Raw genomic sequence first — 15,011 nt, forward strand, 5'->3', positions numbered from 1 at the left:
GTGTCCTCCCCGGGTATACTGACCTGTACCCGGTTTAATGGCAACCGGATTGACGGCAGAGATTTCCAAATTGGGCACAAGTTCATATCCTTTTTCTTGCTGCTTTCCTTTCCCTTCGTGGTAGCGGCTATATATCCCACGGCCAGCAGAGTATCCCCCGAGGTAGGAACCCCTGGGCCCTGGGGTCCTGTTGCCGGCTGCGCCTCGCCCTCGGCCTCTTATGCTGCCTGCTTATAGTAACAACACAAAACATGATGAGCAGCCAGTGGCGACAGCACAGGAGCAGACGACGTGCACACGGGGCTCAAGGCGTGCAGTCGTGAGCCCCGAGTGCAAGTTGCTCTTTAGTGGGCTGGGTCAAGACGCTCCTAGCAGGCTCCTTGGGCAGGAATCTGCACCCCGACTTAAGCCTGCTTAGTCCGGGACCACCCTGCAAGGTGAGCTCCTAGGGACCTTCAGAAAAACCCTCCCAGAGTAAGAACGAGGCAGGTCTGGAAAGGGATCTGCCAGCCCACTGTCCTTAGCGTACGCCTCAAACAACAGGCCTGGGGAGGTCAAGGACTCAAGTCTCAGACCCAGCTAACCTGACAGCAGGGCCCACACAGACCTTTGCCAGGTGATGCCTGGTTCCAGTAAATCTTAATAAATGATTGCTGGGGGGCGGGGGGGGGGGGGGAATTGGTCCCTGCCGACATCCTAAAAAATTCCACAAGTAGATTTTTCATTTAAATACCAGGAGTCCCTGCCCTCTTTAGGGTGATCCCTGGAAAAGCAGAATGTAGCGGCTTGCATTCTACCCCCACTATTCCCACCTGGATTTTACCGCTCGGTCCCGAATGCTGCATTTCTTTCCAGGCTACAGAGGGGTACTGCGTGAGTATTAGCAAATAGCAGAGCCCGGATTGGAAAGCCAAGCGCAGGGGTTGGGGTTCCGGCGGGGGCCCGCCCCACCCCAAGGGGAAGGGAAGAGGCCCGACTAACCTTTCACGAAGTAGTCCCTGTTGGGCCCGATGAGCGCATTGTAGGGGTAGCCGTAGTAGGCCAGCGTGTAGGGGTCGCACGAGTACACGTAGCTGGGCGGCTGCGCAGCCGCCTCGGCCACTGCGCCGCCCTTGGCCGCCTTCTGGTAGCGCGAGTACTGCTCCTTGTCCACGGGCTTGGCCAGCGTGACCTCCAGGCACGAGCCTTCGAGCTCGGTGCCGTTGAGGCTGTTCATGGCGCGCACGGCGTCCTCGCGGCTGGCGAAGTGCACGAAGGCGTAGTCGCGGATCTTCTTGACGCGCTCCACGCAGCCCGGGTTGAACTGGCCGAAGCTCTTCTTGATGGTGTCCTCGGTGGTCTCGATCATGAGGTTGCGCACGTAGAGGATCTTCACGGTCTCCATCACGTCCTCGTCCACGTCGATCTCGGGCTCGGCCCAGTCCACGGCGATCTGGTGGCCCCACAGCTGGATGCGGCCGGGCATGAGCTTGCGGCGCGCCATGGCGGCCGCGCGGTGGCTCTCGTACTCGACAAAGGCGAAGCCGCGGTTCTTCATCTTGTCGGCCGCGCTGGCGTAGACGATGACGTCGAGCACGCCCTCGGTGACCTTGGCGATCTCCTCCAGGATCTCCTCGCGCTTCTTCATCTTGGGGATGCCGCCGATGAAGAGGCGGCAGTTGTCCACGCTGCAGCACACGCCGAGCAGGCGGCCCGGGCGGATCTCGTAGTTGTTGAGTTCACGCACGGCGCGCTTGGCCTCGTGCTTGTGGCAGTACATGACGAAGGCGTAGCCGCGGTTCTTGCCGTCGAAGTCCATCATGAGGCGCAGCTCGTAGATGCGGCCCACCGCCTCGAACACGGGCACCAGCTCGTCCTCGTACACGTCGCGCGGGATCTTGCCCACGAAGACCTCGCAGCCGCGCTGCGGGTGCGGCCCGTCCCAGCCGGGCGGGGGGCCGCCGTACTTGCGCTGCCCGTTCTCCTGCGCCATGCTGTAGCCCGTGCGCTCCAGCAGCGCCAGCAGCGCTGCCTCATTGGGCGCGCCTGCCACGCCCTCGGGCACCTTGACCGAGGCCACGGCAGCACCGGGGTCACTGCTCATGGCTGCGGTGGAATCCTCTGCGGTCATAATGGCAAAGGCATCCACGGCTGGTAGGAACCTGGGGAGGCAGAAGGGGGCACGAGTGAGTGGGGTCGGAACCTGTGCCTTCGCCTTTTTTTTTTTTTTTTTTTTTTTTTTTTTGCAGGATCACAAAGACTTTTTGGCACGTTCAGGACGGCACCATGGCAAAGCTAAGTGAGAATAAGATGGAGGCCGTTCTGCAAGTGCAGCAGCCCCAAAACAGCCTAAAATAGCCAAGTTGTTTTGCAGGAAAAACCAGAAGTGACTTGAGGGGAAAAAAAAAAGTGGACTGAGCAGGTACTTCCGCTTTACGCAGCACCCACCGGCTTTGACATTGCGAGAACCTGCAGTCATTGCTGGGGAAACCTCACGTCCCTGCAGCAACGGCTGCGTCTGTAGCTTCATTCCTGCACTCCCGACTCAAATTGGTCACCTTTAGTAAGAGCATCTTTCAAGCCTCATTGCATCATTTTGGGGAACACAGCCATTTTTTTAAGGTGGTCTTTTCATTGTGGGAATGGAAACAGAGCAGAGCATTTACAAGGAAGGCTTTTAACTGTTAAAACTTGGAGGAAATGCTGTTTTAGGTTCAGAACTATGCACTGGACGACACAGAATGTCCATTTACATTGCCAGGTCTAGAAAGTATAGTCAAAGCTAGCACATTAGGGGCCGGCGCTGTGGCGGGTAAAGCCACCGTCTGCAGTGCTGGCATCCCGTATGGATGCTCTTCTTTTGATCCAGCTCTCTGCTATGGCCTAGAAAAGTACCGGAATATGACCCAAGTCCTTGGGCCCTTGCACCCACATGGGAGACTTGAAAGAATTTCCTGGCTCCCGGCTTCGCATCACACAGCTCTGGCCATTGAGGCCGTCTGGGGAGTGAACCAGTGGATGAAAGACCTCTCTTTCTACCTTTACCTCTCTGTAACTCTGCCTTTCAAATAAATAAATCTTAAAAAAAAAAAAAAAAAAAAAAAAAAGCTAGTCGATTTTTCTAATGTCATTCAGGAAAACTGTTAGTAGGAACCATTCATGGATGGGGAATCAGCCCACAAAGCACCAGATTCAATTCAAGCTGGGGGACTCAGGAAGCAACCTCCACACGCCTTCCTCTGCGTCCTTAACCTCCTTCTCACCACAGCACATTCAGGCTGCCTAAGGTTGCATCACTAATTAGGACCAGGAACATCATTCAGTTTTAAAGATGTAGCGCCAGGAATTGTGTGCAACAGTATTGTGTGCAGCCCGGCTCCAGCACCTCCTACTTGTGTGAGCTGAATGAAGATGCGGAGCTGTTCTGCGCCTCAGTTTCTCTACCTGTGGAATGGGAATGCTAATGACAGTCTCAACCTCAGTTTAAAAGAGTGAGTGAGTGGGGCCGGCGCTGTGGCGCAGTGGATTAACGCCCTGGCATGAAGTGCCAGCATCCCATATGGGCGCTGGTTCAAGACCTGGCTGCTCCACTTCCTGTCCAGCTCTCTGCTATGGCCCAAGTCCTTAGGCCCCTGCACCCATGTGGGAGATACAGGAAGAAGCTCCTGGCTCCTGGCTTTGGACTGGCACAGCTCCGGCCGTTGTGGCCATCTGGGGAGTGAACCATTGGATGGTAGAACTCCCCCACCCCCACCCCGTAACCTTTTCAAATAAATCTTTTTTTAAAAAAAAAGTGAGTTGACACAAGCACCTGCAAAGCACTTTGAACTGTGCCTAGAACATGGTAAATGCTGAAGAAATGTCAGTGATTAACTTGCATCCAGACTCCCAGGTAAACTTTCAAACCAACTCAATTTCTGAGTAATTTTTTGAGACGCGTTCTCAGTTCTTTACAAACATTTGTTGGATGTGGCTTCTACTCTTTTAGTCTGTTCTTTGAGTGCTTGAAGGCTGGTTTGACAACATCCCAGTGTCATAAAGGTTTTTTCTAGTATGCATATGAAAAGGATACGGTAGTTCCATGTTGAAAGAGAATCTCACTATCACATATGAAAATGAAGACCCTTCCCTCCGTCCACGCGGAAGATAAGGCTGTAGATCTTAAAGGGACTGTTTGTAAAAGCACACATGTATTTATAATCTGTGACCTGGGAAGGAAATGCCAGCGCATATATTAAGAGTATATGGGACAATTCAAGATTTAACTGTGTCCTACATAAAACATTAACTGAAGTTCAAAGGAATAGAATTTACTGCTCTTCTGGGAAGTGGGACTGCCTGCTTTCCTAATTGTACTTTGGAACTACTATTTGGGGCTGGCATTGTGGTGCAGCAGGTTAAGCCAGAGCCTGCAATGCCGGCATCCCAAATGGGCGCCGGTTCAAGTCCCAGCTGCTCCACTTCTGATCCAGCTCCCGGCTAAAGCTCCCAGGACAGCAGCAGCAGATGGCCCAAGTACTAGGATCTCTGCCACCACATGGGAGACCCGGATAGAGTTCCGGACTCCTGGCTTCGGTCTGGCCCAGCCCTGGCCATTGCAGCCATTTCGGGAGTGAGCCAGCTGACGGAAGATCTCTCTTTTCCTCACTCTTTCTGCCTTTCAAATAAATCAATCCTAAAAAACAGTAACGAACTACTATTTTACACACACACACACACACACACACACCCCAGTCTGAATAATTTAATGAAAAGTTACCCTGCAATCTGCTAGTGTAACATAATTGTCTCTAGAAATTCCAGTGTAGTCACAGCTAATTTCCTCCATCTCTGAGCCAGGACAGCTCTTTCTCCCTGTGCTTTCACCATCTGGACCCTGTGTCCTTCTCCTCTGTGGCCTCCATAGGATCAGCATTGAGATTTGTATCCCAGTTTCGGAAACCGTGAGACATTACAGTACACTTCACGTTCATCGACTCTGAGCTCGCGATACTCTTTCAAAGCTTTTTCTGTATGCCCAATGCCATGGGTTGGGCTGGGAATATCATTCATGGTATTCTGAACCTGTCTTTGGAGGCACCTCACATAATCTGGAGCCGGGAGGAGCAGAAGCACACACTCACTCACACAGACGTGCACCATGCACTTTGTAACAGGAAACTGCATCACTGATGAACGTCATTACCAAATGACTGCTCTTTTCTACCAGCTACAATTGCATAAGAAACCAGTGATAACCATCATGAGCTACCAGTTCTTACCCACTAGGATGGCTGCTATCAAATAGTGAATACCTGTTGGTGAGGAAGTGGAGAAATTGAGACCCCAGGCAATGTGGGGGAAAGGGAGCTGTAAAATGATGCTACCACTGTGGAAAACTGTAAGATAGTTCCTCAAAAAATTAAGCATAGAGTTACCATGTGATTCAGCAATTCCACTTCTGGGTATATACACAAAGTAATGAAAAGCAAAGTATCTATACACCAATGTTTCAGCAACATAACTCACCATTGCCAAAAGGAGCAACCACCACACACGTCCCTCACTGAGTGGATAAACAAGATGCAGGAGACACATGCCACAAACCATGACCCAGCCTTCAAGGAGGCTCTGACAGGTGCTACAACATGGAAGAATCCTGAAGACATTATGCTAAGTGAAACAAGCCAGACACAAAAGGACGAAAGCCCTAGGGTTCTGCCCAGGTGAGGTACCTGGAGTCGTTAGAGTCATAGAAAGTAGCACAGTGGGGACGGGAGGCCGAGGGGCGGGGGAGGGGAGAATTACTGTGTAACAGGAGTGGGTTTAAGGCAGGGATGATAGAGAGTTCTGGAAAGGGCCGCTGGTGACCTCTGCACAGCAGTGTGACTGGCCATCGTGTCGCTGACCAACCAGTTTAACACGGCACGTTTAGTTATGTGTGTTTACTGCCCAAGACATCTGGGGAACGGGGGGAAGGAAGGCTTAGAGACACAAAAAGGACAAAAACAAGAGTCAATGAAATTGGGATTTCATTAGAAGCTTTTAGAAAATGGTATAGTCACTTTAACACGTTGAAGAGATTGTATGATCTATAACCTCTATTCTCCTTATCACCATGTCCAATACACCACAGTTAAGTGAATCAGTCACACAGTGTGCTGCTCAATAAATGTTTAAAAATTTATTTTTTAAATTTGAAAGGCAGCGGCATCCCATATGGGTGCCAGTTCATGTCCTGGCTGCTCCTCTTCTGATCCAGCTCTCTGCTGTGGCCTGGGAAAACAGTAGAAGATGGCCCAAGTGCTTGGGCTGCTGTACCCACTTGGGAGACCAGGAAGAAGCTCCTGGCTCCTGGCTTTGGATCGGTCCACCTCCAGCTGTTGTGGCCATTTGGGGAGTGAACCAGTGGATATCCCTCTGGCTTTTTCTCTCTCCCTCCCTCTCTGTAACTCTACCTTCCAAATAAATGAATACATCTTTTTTAAAAATTTGAAAGGCAGAACCACACACACACACACACACACACACACAGAGTGAGAGTGAGAGTGAGAGAAGTGAGAGGGAGAGAAAGAGAGAGAGAGAAACTTGCACCCAAGAAAGCACTTCCATCTGGTCGTTCATTCCCCAAATGCCCACAACAGCGAGGGCTGGGCCAGGCTGAAGCCAGGAGCTAAAACTCAATCTGGCTGTCTCATATGGGTGGCATATACTTGAGCCATCATCTGCTGCCTCCCAGGGTGCACACTAGCTGGAAGCTGGAACAGGAAGGAGAGCTGGGACGTGGACCAGGCACTCTGACCAGGGATGCAGGTGCTATGCTAAACACCAGCCCCTGCTCAGTGCATTCTTGAGACCAAAGGCATCAAAAGACAAACGATTTACTTCATGCCTTGAGAAAAGCAACTCTACAGCTAATAGGACCCTTCTCTTAGACATGCAATGGAATGCTGAACTTACTACAATTCTGCAGGATTTAGACTACAGCATGGAGCATATATGGTCTGCCAACTGTTTGTTTTATAAATAAAGTTTTATTGGAACACAATCATAAAATTTAAAAAAAAAATTATCCATGGCTGCCACTGTACTGCAATGGCAGAACTGACAGTTGAGACAGAGACAGTACGGCCCAGGAAACCTAAAATATTCCTCCTCTGGCCCTGGTCTAGATGTGCAGGGCTCCACGAGGCTCAGTAACAGACTGAGCTTGCTTAGCGTCAGTCACTCTCCCCTCGGGTTCCTGTGCTCAGCAGTGACTGCTTTAAGATCAGTTTCTAAGTTCTAACACATCTGAGACACTGTTCTCGAGCTGTGTTCCCACGCCTCCTAAGCCTAACTCCCTTGGCCAGCTGCAGGAGACCTGGATCAGCGGATGTGGCTGGCTCAGCTCCTAGCACGTACAAGTGGACGGTCATTCTTGGGATTTCCAGAGACAGCGAGGATTGTTCTTCATGTATCCATTCATCCAGCAGGCACTTGCGGAGTGCTGCCACGTGTCAGGTATGGTGCTAGGCACCGGAGACACTGTTCTTACAGAGCTTACCTCTGAATCAGCTGAACTCGGGTTGCTGAGTCACGCTTCAGACACTCCTAGCTGAGGATTTAGGCCATTTCGGTACTCCCGCTCGCTAAGCAGAGACAGTGTCGGCTTGTGTATAATAAGGCCATGGTTCCCGGAGGTAAAAGCCCAGCCACCCCCAGCCCTCTGCTCCGCAAGATCAGCCCAGAACACTTCCTTTAGAAAGGTTGAATATGCACAGGCGTGTGGCCGGCTGGGGAAAGTGCCTGAGGAGCATGGGAGATGCCAGGGTCTGGGCGGAAGTGTGGACACCATGAGAGATAAGGAGGCTTCAAAAGCTGAACCTTGGGGTGGGCGTTTGGCACAGCGCTGAAGCTGCACCCACACTGGAGTGCCTGGTTCAAGCCCCATGTCCTCTGCTTCTGATCCAGCTTCCTGCTAATGAGCATCCTGGGAGGCGGAAGGCGGTGGCTCAAAGTGTATGGCTTCCTGCCACCCACGTGGGTGACCTGGATTGCGTTCTGGGCTTCTGGCTCAGCACTGGTCACTGTGGGCATCTGTGCAGTGAACCAGTGAATAGAAGGTCTTGGTCTCCCTGCCTTTCAAATGCAAGGAAAGTAAATAAGTAAATTGTGAAAAGGCAAGGTTGAACCTGGCCTGCGAAGAAAACAAAGCATCTGGACAGGTGGCACAGACTTCCTCGTGTGGTCCGTGTAAGGTGGTGGTTTCTCAGTGGGCTGGGCAGTCTCCTGGAGGCTTCCCTGTACGCTGAAGAAATGCAGGCTCTCCAGGGTCTGAGCCCTGGGCCGCACCTTGGCTCCTCCACTTACCAGCGGGGAACCTGGGGAAAAGCCGTTTCACCTCTTTAAGCCTCTGTGGTCCCATCTTTAAAATGGTGACAGGTGCATTCCGTGCCCAGAGAGTGCTGTGTTCTTTAGGTGGATGAACTCACGCCAGTCCCCACAGTGTCTATGTGGGGCAACACGCGGCTCTCCAACTTAAAGACAAGAAAGTGAGGCGGGGAACGATGAAGTAGGTTCTCAGTGAACGCTTGTGGTCAAGCAGCGGCCTGGCTGGCTGAGCCTCCACATCACACGGGGCCCTACACGCCTCTCATCACAGGGGCACGGTGAGGAGGCAGTGCAAGTTACGTGTAAGGCTCCCAGTGCAGACCCGGGCGCTCTGTGATCAAGGAACGTTACCACAAGAATTTGAACTTCAATTAAAAAAAAAACTCTAAGGCATTGAACTTGAAGTAAGACTCTCGCGCTAAGTCGGATTCTTGTGTTTATAGGAAAACAGACAAGAGGTTAAACTAGCCAGAGTGAGAGTCCTAGCCGGTGAGTTCTGGGGAGACCAGGTGTATCAGAGCCACACAGACACCATTCATGACAGCAGGCGGTTTTCCCATGGTTAGGCAGCTCCAGCCATCCCGGGGTAAGCCTGCTTCTCACCCAGCCCTTGGCTACGGCACTCTGCAGAGGCTCTTCCAGAACCTAGAGAGACTTGCCACACTGGATGCCAAAGGTCCAACCAGCCACACGGCTGCCAGGTCTCCCAAGGGGGGGCTCCTAGCCCTTAGCTGACCTCACACTAATGATGCATTAGTCTCCCCCAAAGGCTGCCAGCATTTAATAAGTCAGGTAATAGACTTGAAACAAGTCAGGTATGCACAGTTGGGCAGGTAAAACAAGCACAGAACAACATACTTTCAAACCAAACTATAATTCTCAATGATTACCTCGAATTTGTTTGAACTTGTTGGGTTAAAACAAAACTCGAGGTCAACCCAGACTTAAAGCATTGTCATGGATTTTAATTCCCCCCATTTATAAAAAAAAAGACTTATTGATTTATTTGAAAGGCAGAGTGACAGAGAAGAGGAGAGAGACAGAGACAGATCTTCCACCTGCCGTTCATGCTCCAAATAAACACAATAGTTGGGGCTGGGCTAGGCCAAAGCCAGGAGCCTGAACCTCCACCTGGGCCTCCCACATAGGGGAGAAGGGCCCAAGTGCTCAGGCCATCCCAGGCTGCATCCCAGGCACAGTGGCAGGAAGCTGGATCAGAGTGCAAGAGCTGGGACTTGAACTGGTGCTCAGACACAGAATGTGGGTGTCCCGAGTGGCAGCTTACCCTGCCGTGCCACAACACCCACCCTGAATCCCCTCTCAGTACTGGTTCACGGCACCTTCCATTAAGATTCTACCTTCGAATGGGGACGCTTTGGAGGGCACAGGTTATCACTGAACTAGGAAATAGTTTTGATATTTACAAAGCAGTCTTTCCCTAGGATCAGAAACAGGCATGAGTTTATTCCAGAAGTGCTCAGGATGCCAGCTAACACTGGTCCCGGCTCTCAGGGCGGGGAGATGGGGTGCACACGTGCGTTTGAGATGTATACATATGCAATGTGGAACTCCTGGGAGAACTTTATTTGCTGACCAACTGACAAACTGCAATTTGGAGATATGTACAGTGTGTGTGTGTTGGGGGAGGGGGGGGACAGCATCTTCTACCACAAGCTTGGAAGTTAACTTAGTGGAAGGTTGCAGAATGTGTTTATCCATTGTTTCTTTGTGGCTGGATTTGTATTTTGTTGTTTCTTATTCGTATCATGAAATTTTATCTTTTCTATCAGCCACTTCTTTTTAAAAAAATTCTTTAAAAAAGATTATGCTTGTTTATTTGAGAGGCAGAGTTACAGAAAGGGAGAGACAGAGAGAAAGGTCTTCCATCTGCTGGTTCACTCCCCAGATGGCCACAATGGCCAGAGCTGGGCCAATCCAAATCCAGGAGCCAGGAACCTCCTCCAGGTCTCCCACATGGGTACAGGGGCCCAAGCACTTGGGCCACCTTCTACGCTTTCCCAGGCCATAGGCAGAGAGCTGGATCGGAAGAGGAGCAGCTGGGACTAGAACTGGGGCCCATATAGGATACTGGCACTGCAGGAGAAGGCTTAGCCCGCTATGCCACAGCGCCGGCCCCACAGGCACTTCTTAAGCATGCCTTAACACCTACAGTGTCAGATAGGACAAATACATACCTAGCTATTAAGAGCAAAGATGTTGTAGTTAAGAAATAAGAATTCAAATCATGATTGTACCACTTACAAATCATGTCTCATGAGGCAAATGATCTCAGCTCCATTTCCACATCTCTGAGACAGTTCCCGTAACAGCATCTATTTTGGAGGACTGGTTCTGGGACTAAATGACATTTGGTAATACCTAGTACTTAAATAACTTGCTTAAAAAAGTCACCTGGGTGTGCATCTGGCATAGAGGTTAAGACCCTGCTTGGGATGCCTGCACCTCCCATCAGGGTACCTGGTTCAAGTCCCAGCTGTGCTGTTTCTTATTCAGTTTCCTGCCAATGCACACTCAGAGAGGTAGCACGTGACGGCTGAAGTGCCTGGGCTCCTGCCACCCACACGGGAGATCCAGATGGCGTTCTGGGCTGGCCTGGCCCAGTGCTCGCTTCTGTGGGCATTTGGGGAGTGAACCAACAGATGGAAGATCTCTCTCTTTGTCTCTCTGCCTTTCAAATAAAATGCATAACATTTTTTTTAAGAGGCCAGCATTTTTTTTTTTTAAAGAATGTCACTTCAAGGCTGTAACTCAAGTTTTAGGGTGGCATTTGTCAAAAAGAATTGAGAATAAACTCATGGTTTACAAAAAAAAAATTGTTTCATGAAGGAAGATGTTATCACTAATCAAGGGGTTGGGGACGGGGGTCAGGGGGGATAAAAGAAGAGCAGCTTCTGAGAAAGTTTCCAAGATTTGGCCTCACCCAGAGCATTTATCTAACTGCCCTGTACCCCCCGCCCAGGCTACCCCCACCCACCCGAGTAAACGTCGCCAGCCCCCTCCTGCTCTGGCCCTGACTCTTGTCTCTTAGCCAGAGTTCCAAAGTAGAAAGGAGCTCGGCTCAGCATGGAGGCAGAACACCTGGAGTTCTGCAGGGGGCCCCAAACCAGAGCTGAGGTCAGCAAAGCCTGCCCCCCACCATGTTACCTGGGGGCCCCTGTTCTATTGAGAGGGACATCCTTGACTGTCTTTTACTTAGGTGAAATTCTGGAAGGCTGAAGAGCCGGTGGAGTATGGCGTTCCGGGCCACACCTGCCGCCCAGCCCCCGCTAACCAGAGGAAGAGTTCGTTTGCAGGGGCCCTTCCCTGTGCTGAGGCTGCAGAAAGCACAGCATTCAGTGAGCGGCTGTGTTGGCTAAACACACACAAAGCCCTGAGGTTCCATTTTCTCCGGCAGTTCTAACAACACATCCTGGAAAGGAGGCATTTTTTGCTGGGGGCTCCCAGGCATGCCTGCTGTATACCACGGGAGGGGTGAAGCCACTCATCCAAAGTGAGTGTCTAGGAATTAAAGGCACAAGATGAACCTGAAGTTCTGTATCCAGGCCAAATCGATGCTTTGGGGTACACATCCCCCTCTCACCAACACACACCACTCCTGCCATTATTTTTCTACATCTTTAGTGACTAGAACCTAAACTCCAAGAAAACAATGGCTCTTCTTGGTCACCATAGGATCCCTGAAGCTTGGTATGTAAGACAATAAGTCTTAGTCAAATAAATAGATTGTGACTTCCTTCTTAATAATCTAATCAATGTCAACAACTATTCAGAGAGACAAAACACCCTGCTGGGGACAATGACAGCAGGGTAGAGTGGGGGTTTACAAAGCCACACCAGGTGGTCAGCCCTAGGAGGTCACAAACATTCTCTCAACAAACATTTACTGGAGGCCAAAGCTCAGACAGAGGCCTAGGTAAATGTACAAGCAGGAATGACCCACAGGTTAAACAAAATCCAAAGGGTAACTGAGCTATAACAGGTAGACAAGGACTGAAAAATCTGTACATCTCTGGTTTAATTAGAGACAGATATAAATTCTGCCAGAAGCTCTCCTATCCGCCTATACTAGGAACTCACTGTTATCACATTACATTACTGTAACATATCTATTACATTATTGCAAATATGAACTGCTGTTACAGAATGAATTACAATGCTGAAAGTCCATTTCATTGAGCACTTGAGGAACAAGACATTCTGTTGATCACCATTGTTCAGCACAGCGGGACAATTTCTGAACAAGATACTGTTCCGCCAGCGGTATTCCTGGAAAAGTGGCTGCAGAGCCTATGTCACCTCACGCACTAAGAGTGGGGCAGCAGTGAAAGGGAGCAGATGGCTTCAACACAGCCCTCCCCGCAGGGAAGGAGATGAACTCGAAGCAATAATCTGTCAGAGAGCTTCCTTAACCGTATGGTTTAGAAATGCTTTCGGTAATGGCAGCCACCCCTCCGGCATAAATTCAACACTTGAGCCACCACCTGCTGCCTCCTGGAGTGTGCATTAGCAGGAGGCTGGAATCAGAAGTGGTGCCAAGATTTGAACGAGGCACCCGGATGTAAGCCCTGGGTGTCCCAAGTGGCTTCTTAACTGCTGTGCCAAAAGCCTACCCCTGATTGTTGTCCCTTTTAAAAGGCTGGGAGACTGAGCGTTAGATTGACTGAGGTCAGATAACTGAAGCACAAGCCAGGCTGAAGACCAAGCACCCGCTCCGTCTATCTGACTCTCTTTCCTACTCTCACTTCCTGACAACAGGCTTGGCTATAGCCAGCATTAACAGTCAGAAACGCCTGCTGGTGGAGGGTGATGCAAAGTGAACTTCCTGGGAAGCCATTCCTTCCTTCCACTCCCCAGCTTCCCTAGCATTCTTCTAAGCTTTCGAAGAGTTCTGCAAACTGTCTCATGGCCTACTGCTGGCTTCGTGTTAAGTCAGAAGCATGCTCAGGGCGTATCTTTTAAAGATCTACTGAATTCAGTTCTCAAATGGAAATCTTTAAGGACAAGAATTCACACAATCCAGATGTTTGAGCGAGAACCTGGGATTACGGGAGGCTCCTGGCTTAGTGTCTCGGCTCCATCACTTGAGAAACAAATCCTCTCACTTAAATAAATCACTTCATCTCCCCAAGCCTTTGTCTTAATATCTCAAAATTGGCCAGCATGTTATCAATTACATGTTTGCTAGGGTTAAATCAGATAATGCATATAATGTACTTAAAAAAAGTACCTGGCTACAGGAAATTCTCAAAGCCATTTATTGTTATTATTCCAGTGGGTCCAAGACAGAACTTTTTCAAAGATCTTCTCTTTGCAGAGAACCTTGTGGTTACAGTTTAGAAGCACAAATTATCAGCTGGACAGTATAATTTTTAAAATTTCAATTTAAAGAACCCAGGGAAATTCATTTTCAAAGGTTTTATGGGCAAAATGTTAGAGCATTTACATAGATAATAGTGTCTACATTTCAGTGGGAAAGTGCACATGACACAGACAGTGTGAAATATACAAGGATAATGGGTTTTTAAACTAATGATGCAGAAAGCAGATACCGTGTTCTGTTTTATATTTGTTATTATGTAACTGTTGTGCACTAATAACCACATAGTGCGTCTGCTCTAAGAAAGCTTGTGCCTACTCATTAGAGGTAGCAGCTTAAACACCGCCTACTAGCTACATGACAATTACTAATGCAGGGCTACTCAAACATTTTTAAGTTTATTTTATTGATTTGAAAGACACCTAGACACGTAGAGTTCTATCTGCTGGCTCACTCCCCGAATGACACTGACAGCAGCAGCTGGAATGAGGCTGAAGCTGGAGCCAGAAACTCAAGCTAGGTCTACCTGAACGATCATCTGCTGGCTCCCAACATGCACGTTAGCAGGAAGCTGGGCTGCAGCGGAGCTGGGACTCACACCCAGGCATGCTCATCGGGGCTGCAAGTGTCGCAAGCAGCACCTTACCTGCTAGGCCAGCTGCCTGCCGCACACTGCTGCAAGTCTAATAAAGCAAGCCGAGCACAGTGTGCTCAGAAAACCTGGTGCCAGCGTTTGAATACATACACGGACAGGATGATGGCAGATTATGTTTGCTCGTGAAAATAACCTTTCATTGCAAAGGGATTCACAACAGGATTCCTTGAGAAAGGAATTCCTTGTGTCCTTCAGAATATGATTTGTTCTTGAAAACTTGAGAAACATCCTTCTGCAATATGCCTTCTCTTCCCCTAGAATACGGCGCCAAAGACCATTTCCATTCTCCTGATGGAGGAACTGACAAGGGCGCTCCTGTTCCTAGTTCAAAATCACAAGTAGGTAGTGGTACATGTGGGACGTAATTGAACTTAGACGCTACACCCACGTACCATTCGGTGTGGCAGCAGGATGGTTCTATGCTCAAATCAAAACCCAGACAGTCCACAAATACTAGAGACTCAATCAGAAATTGGTGTGTGAAGGGTGGTTTTTAGACATTAAGGTTTTAGAATTTGTGTCAAAATAGATTCATAAAAAAAACTTTTGCAAATATAAGCTTACATAATCATTAAGCTGGTGTGTAAATGCTATTCTTTCCCTTTCAATTTCAAACCATATGAGAGTACTTAAACATTTTTGAGGGGCCAGCGTTGTGGCACAGTAGGATGTGGCCAGCATCCCATA

The 15,011-nt window shown here is 49.5% G+C and overlaps 1 protein-coding gene across 10 annotated transcripts in view; it reads right to left on the reverse strand.

Annotated features, from left to right (window-relative positions):
* Nucleotides 1–15,011, reverse strand: part of RBM47 (RNA binding motif protein 47) — a 206,378-nt gene that overhangs the window by 9,285 nt on the left and 182,082 nt on the right. For 9 of the 10 annotated variants that reach the window (XM_051830835.2, XM_070068133.1, XM_051830860.2 and 6 more), the window contains 2 exons: nt 982–2,141; nt 24–230 (listed from right to left, as the gene is read on the reverse strand). In XM_051830835.2, the coding sequence (XP_051686795.2) occupies nt 24–230; nt 982–2,110 (1,336 nt within the window). In that variant the 5' untranslated portion in view covers nt 2,111–2,141. The remainder of the gene's footprint in view (nt 1–23; nt 231–981; nt 2,142–15,011) is intronic. The other variant, XM_051830883.2, reaches the window with a different exon arrangement.

Source organism: Oryctolagus cuniculus, chromosome 2, assembly GCF_964237555.1.
Source record: "Oryctolagus cuniculus chromosome 2, mOryCun1.1, whole genome shotgun sequence".
NCBI classification, from domain to species: domain Eukaryota; kingdom Metazoa; phylum Chordata; class Mammalia; order Lagomorpha; family Leporidae; genus Oryctolagus; species Oryctolagus cuniculus.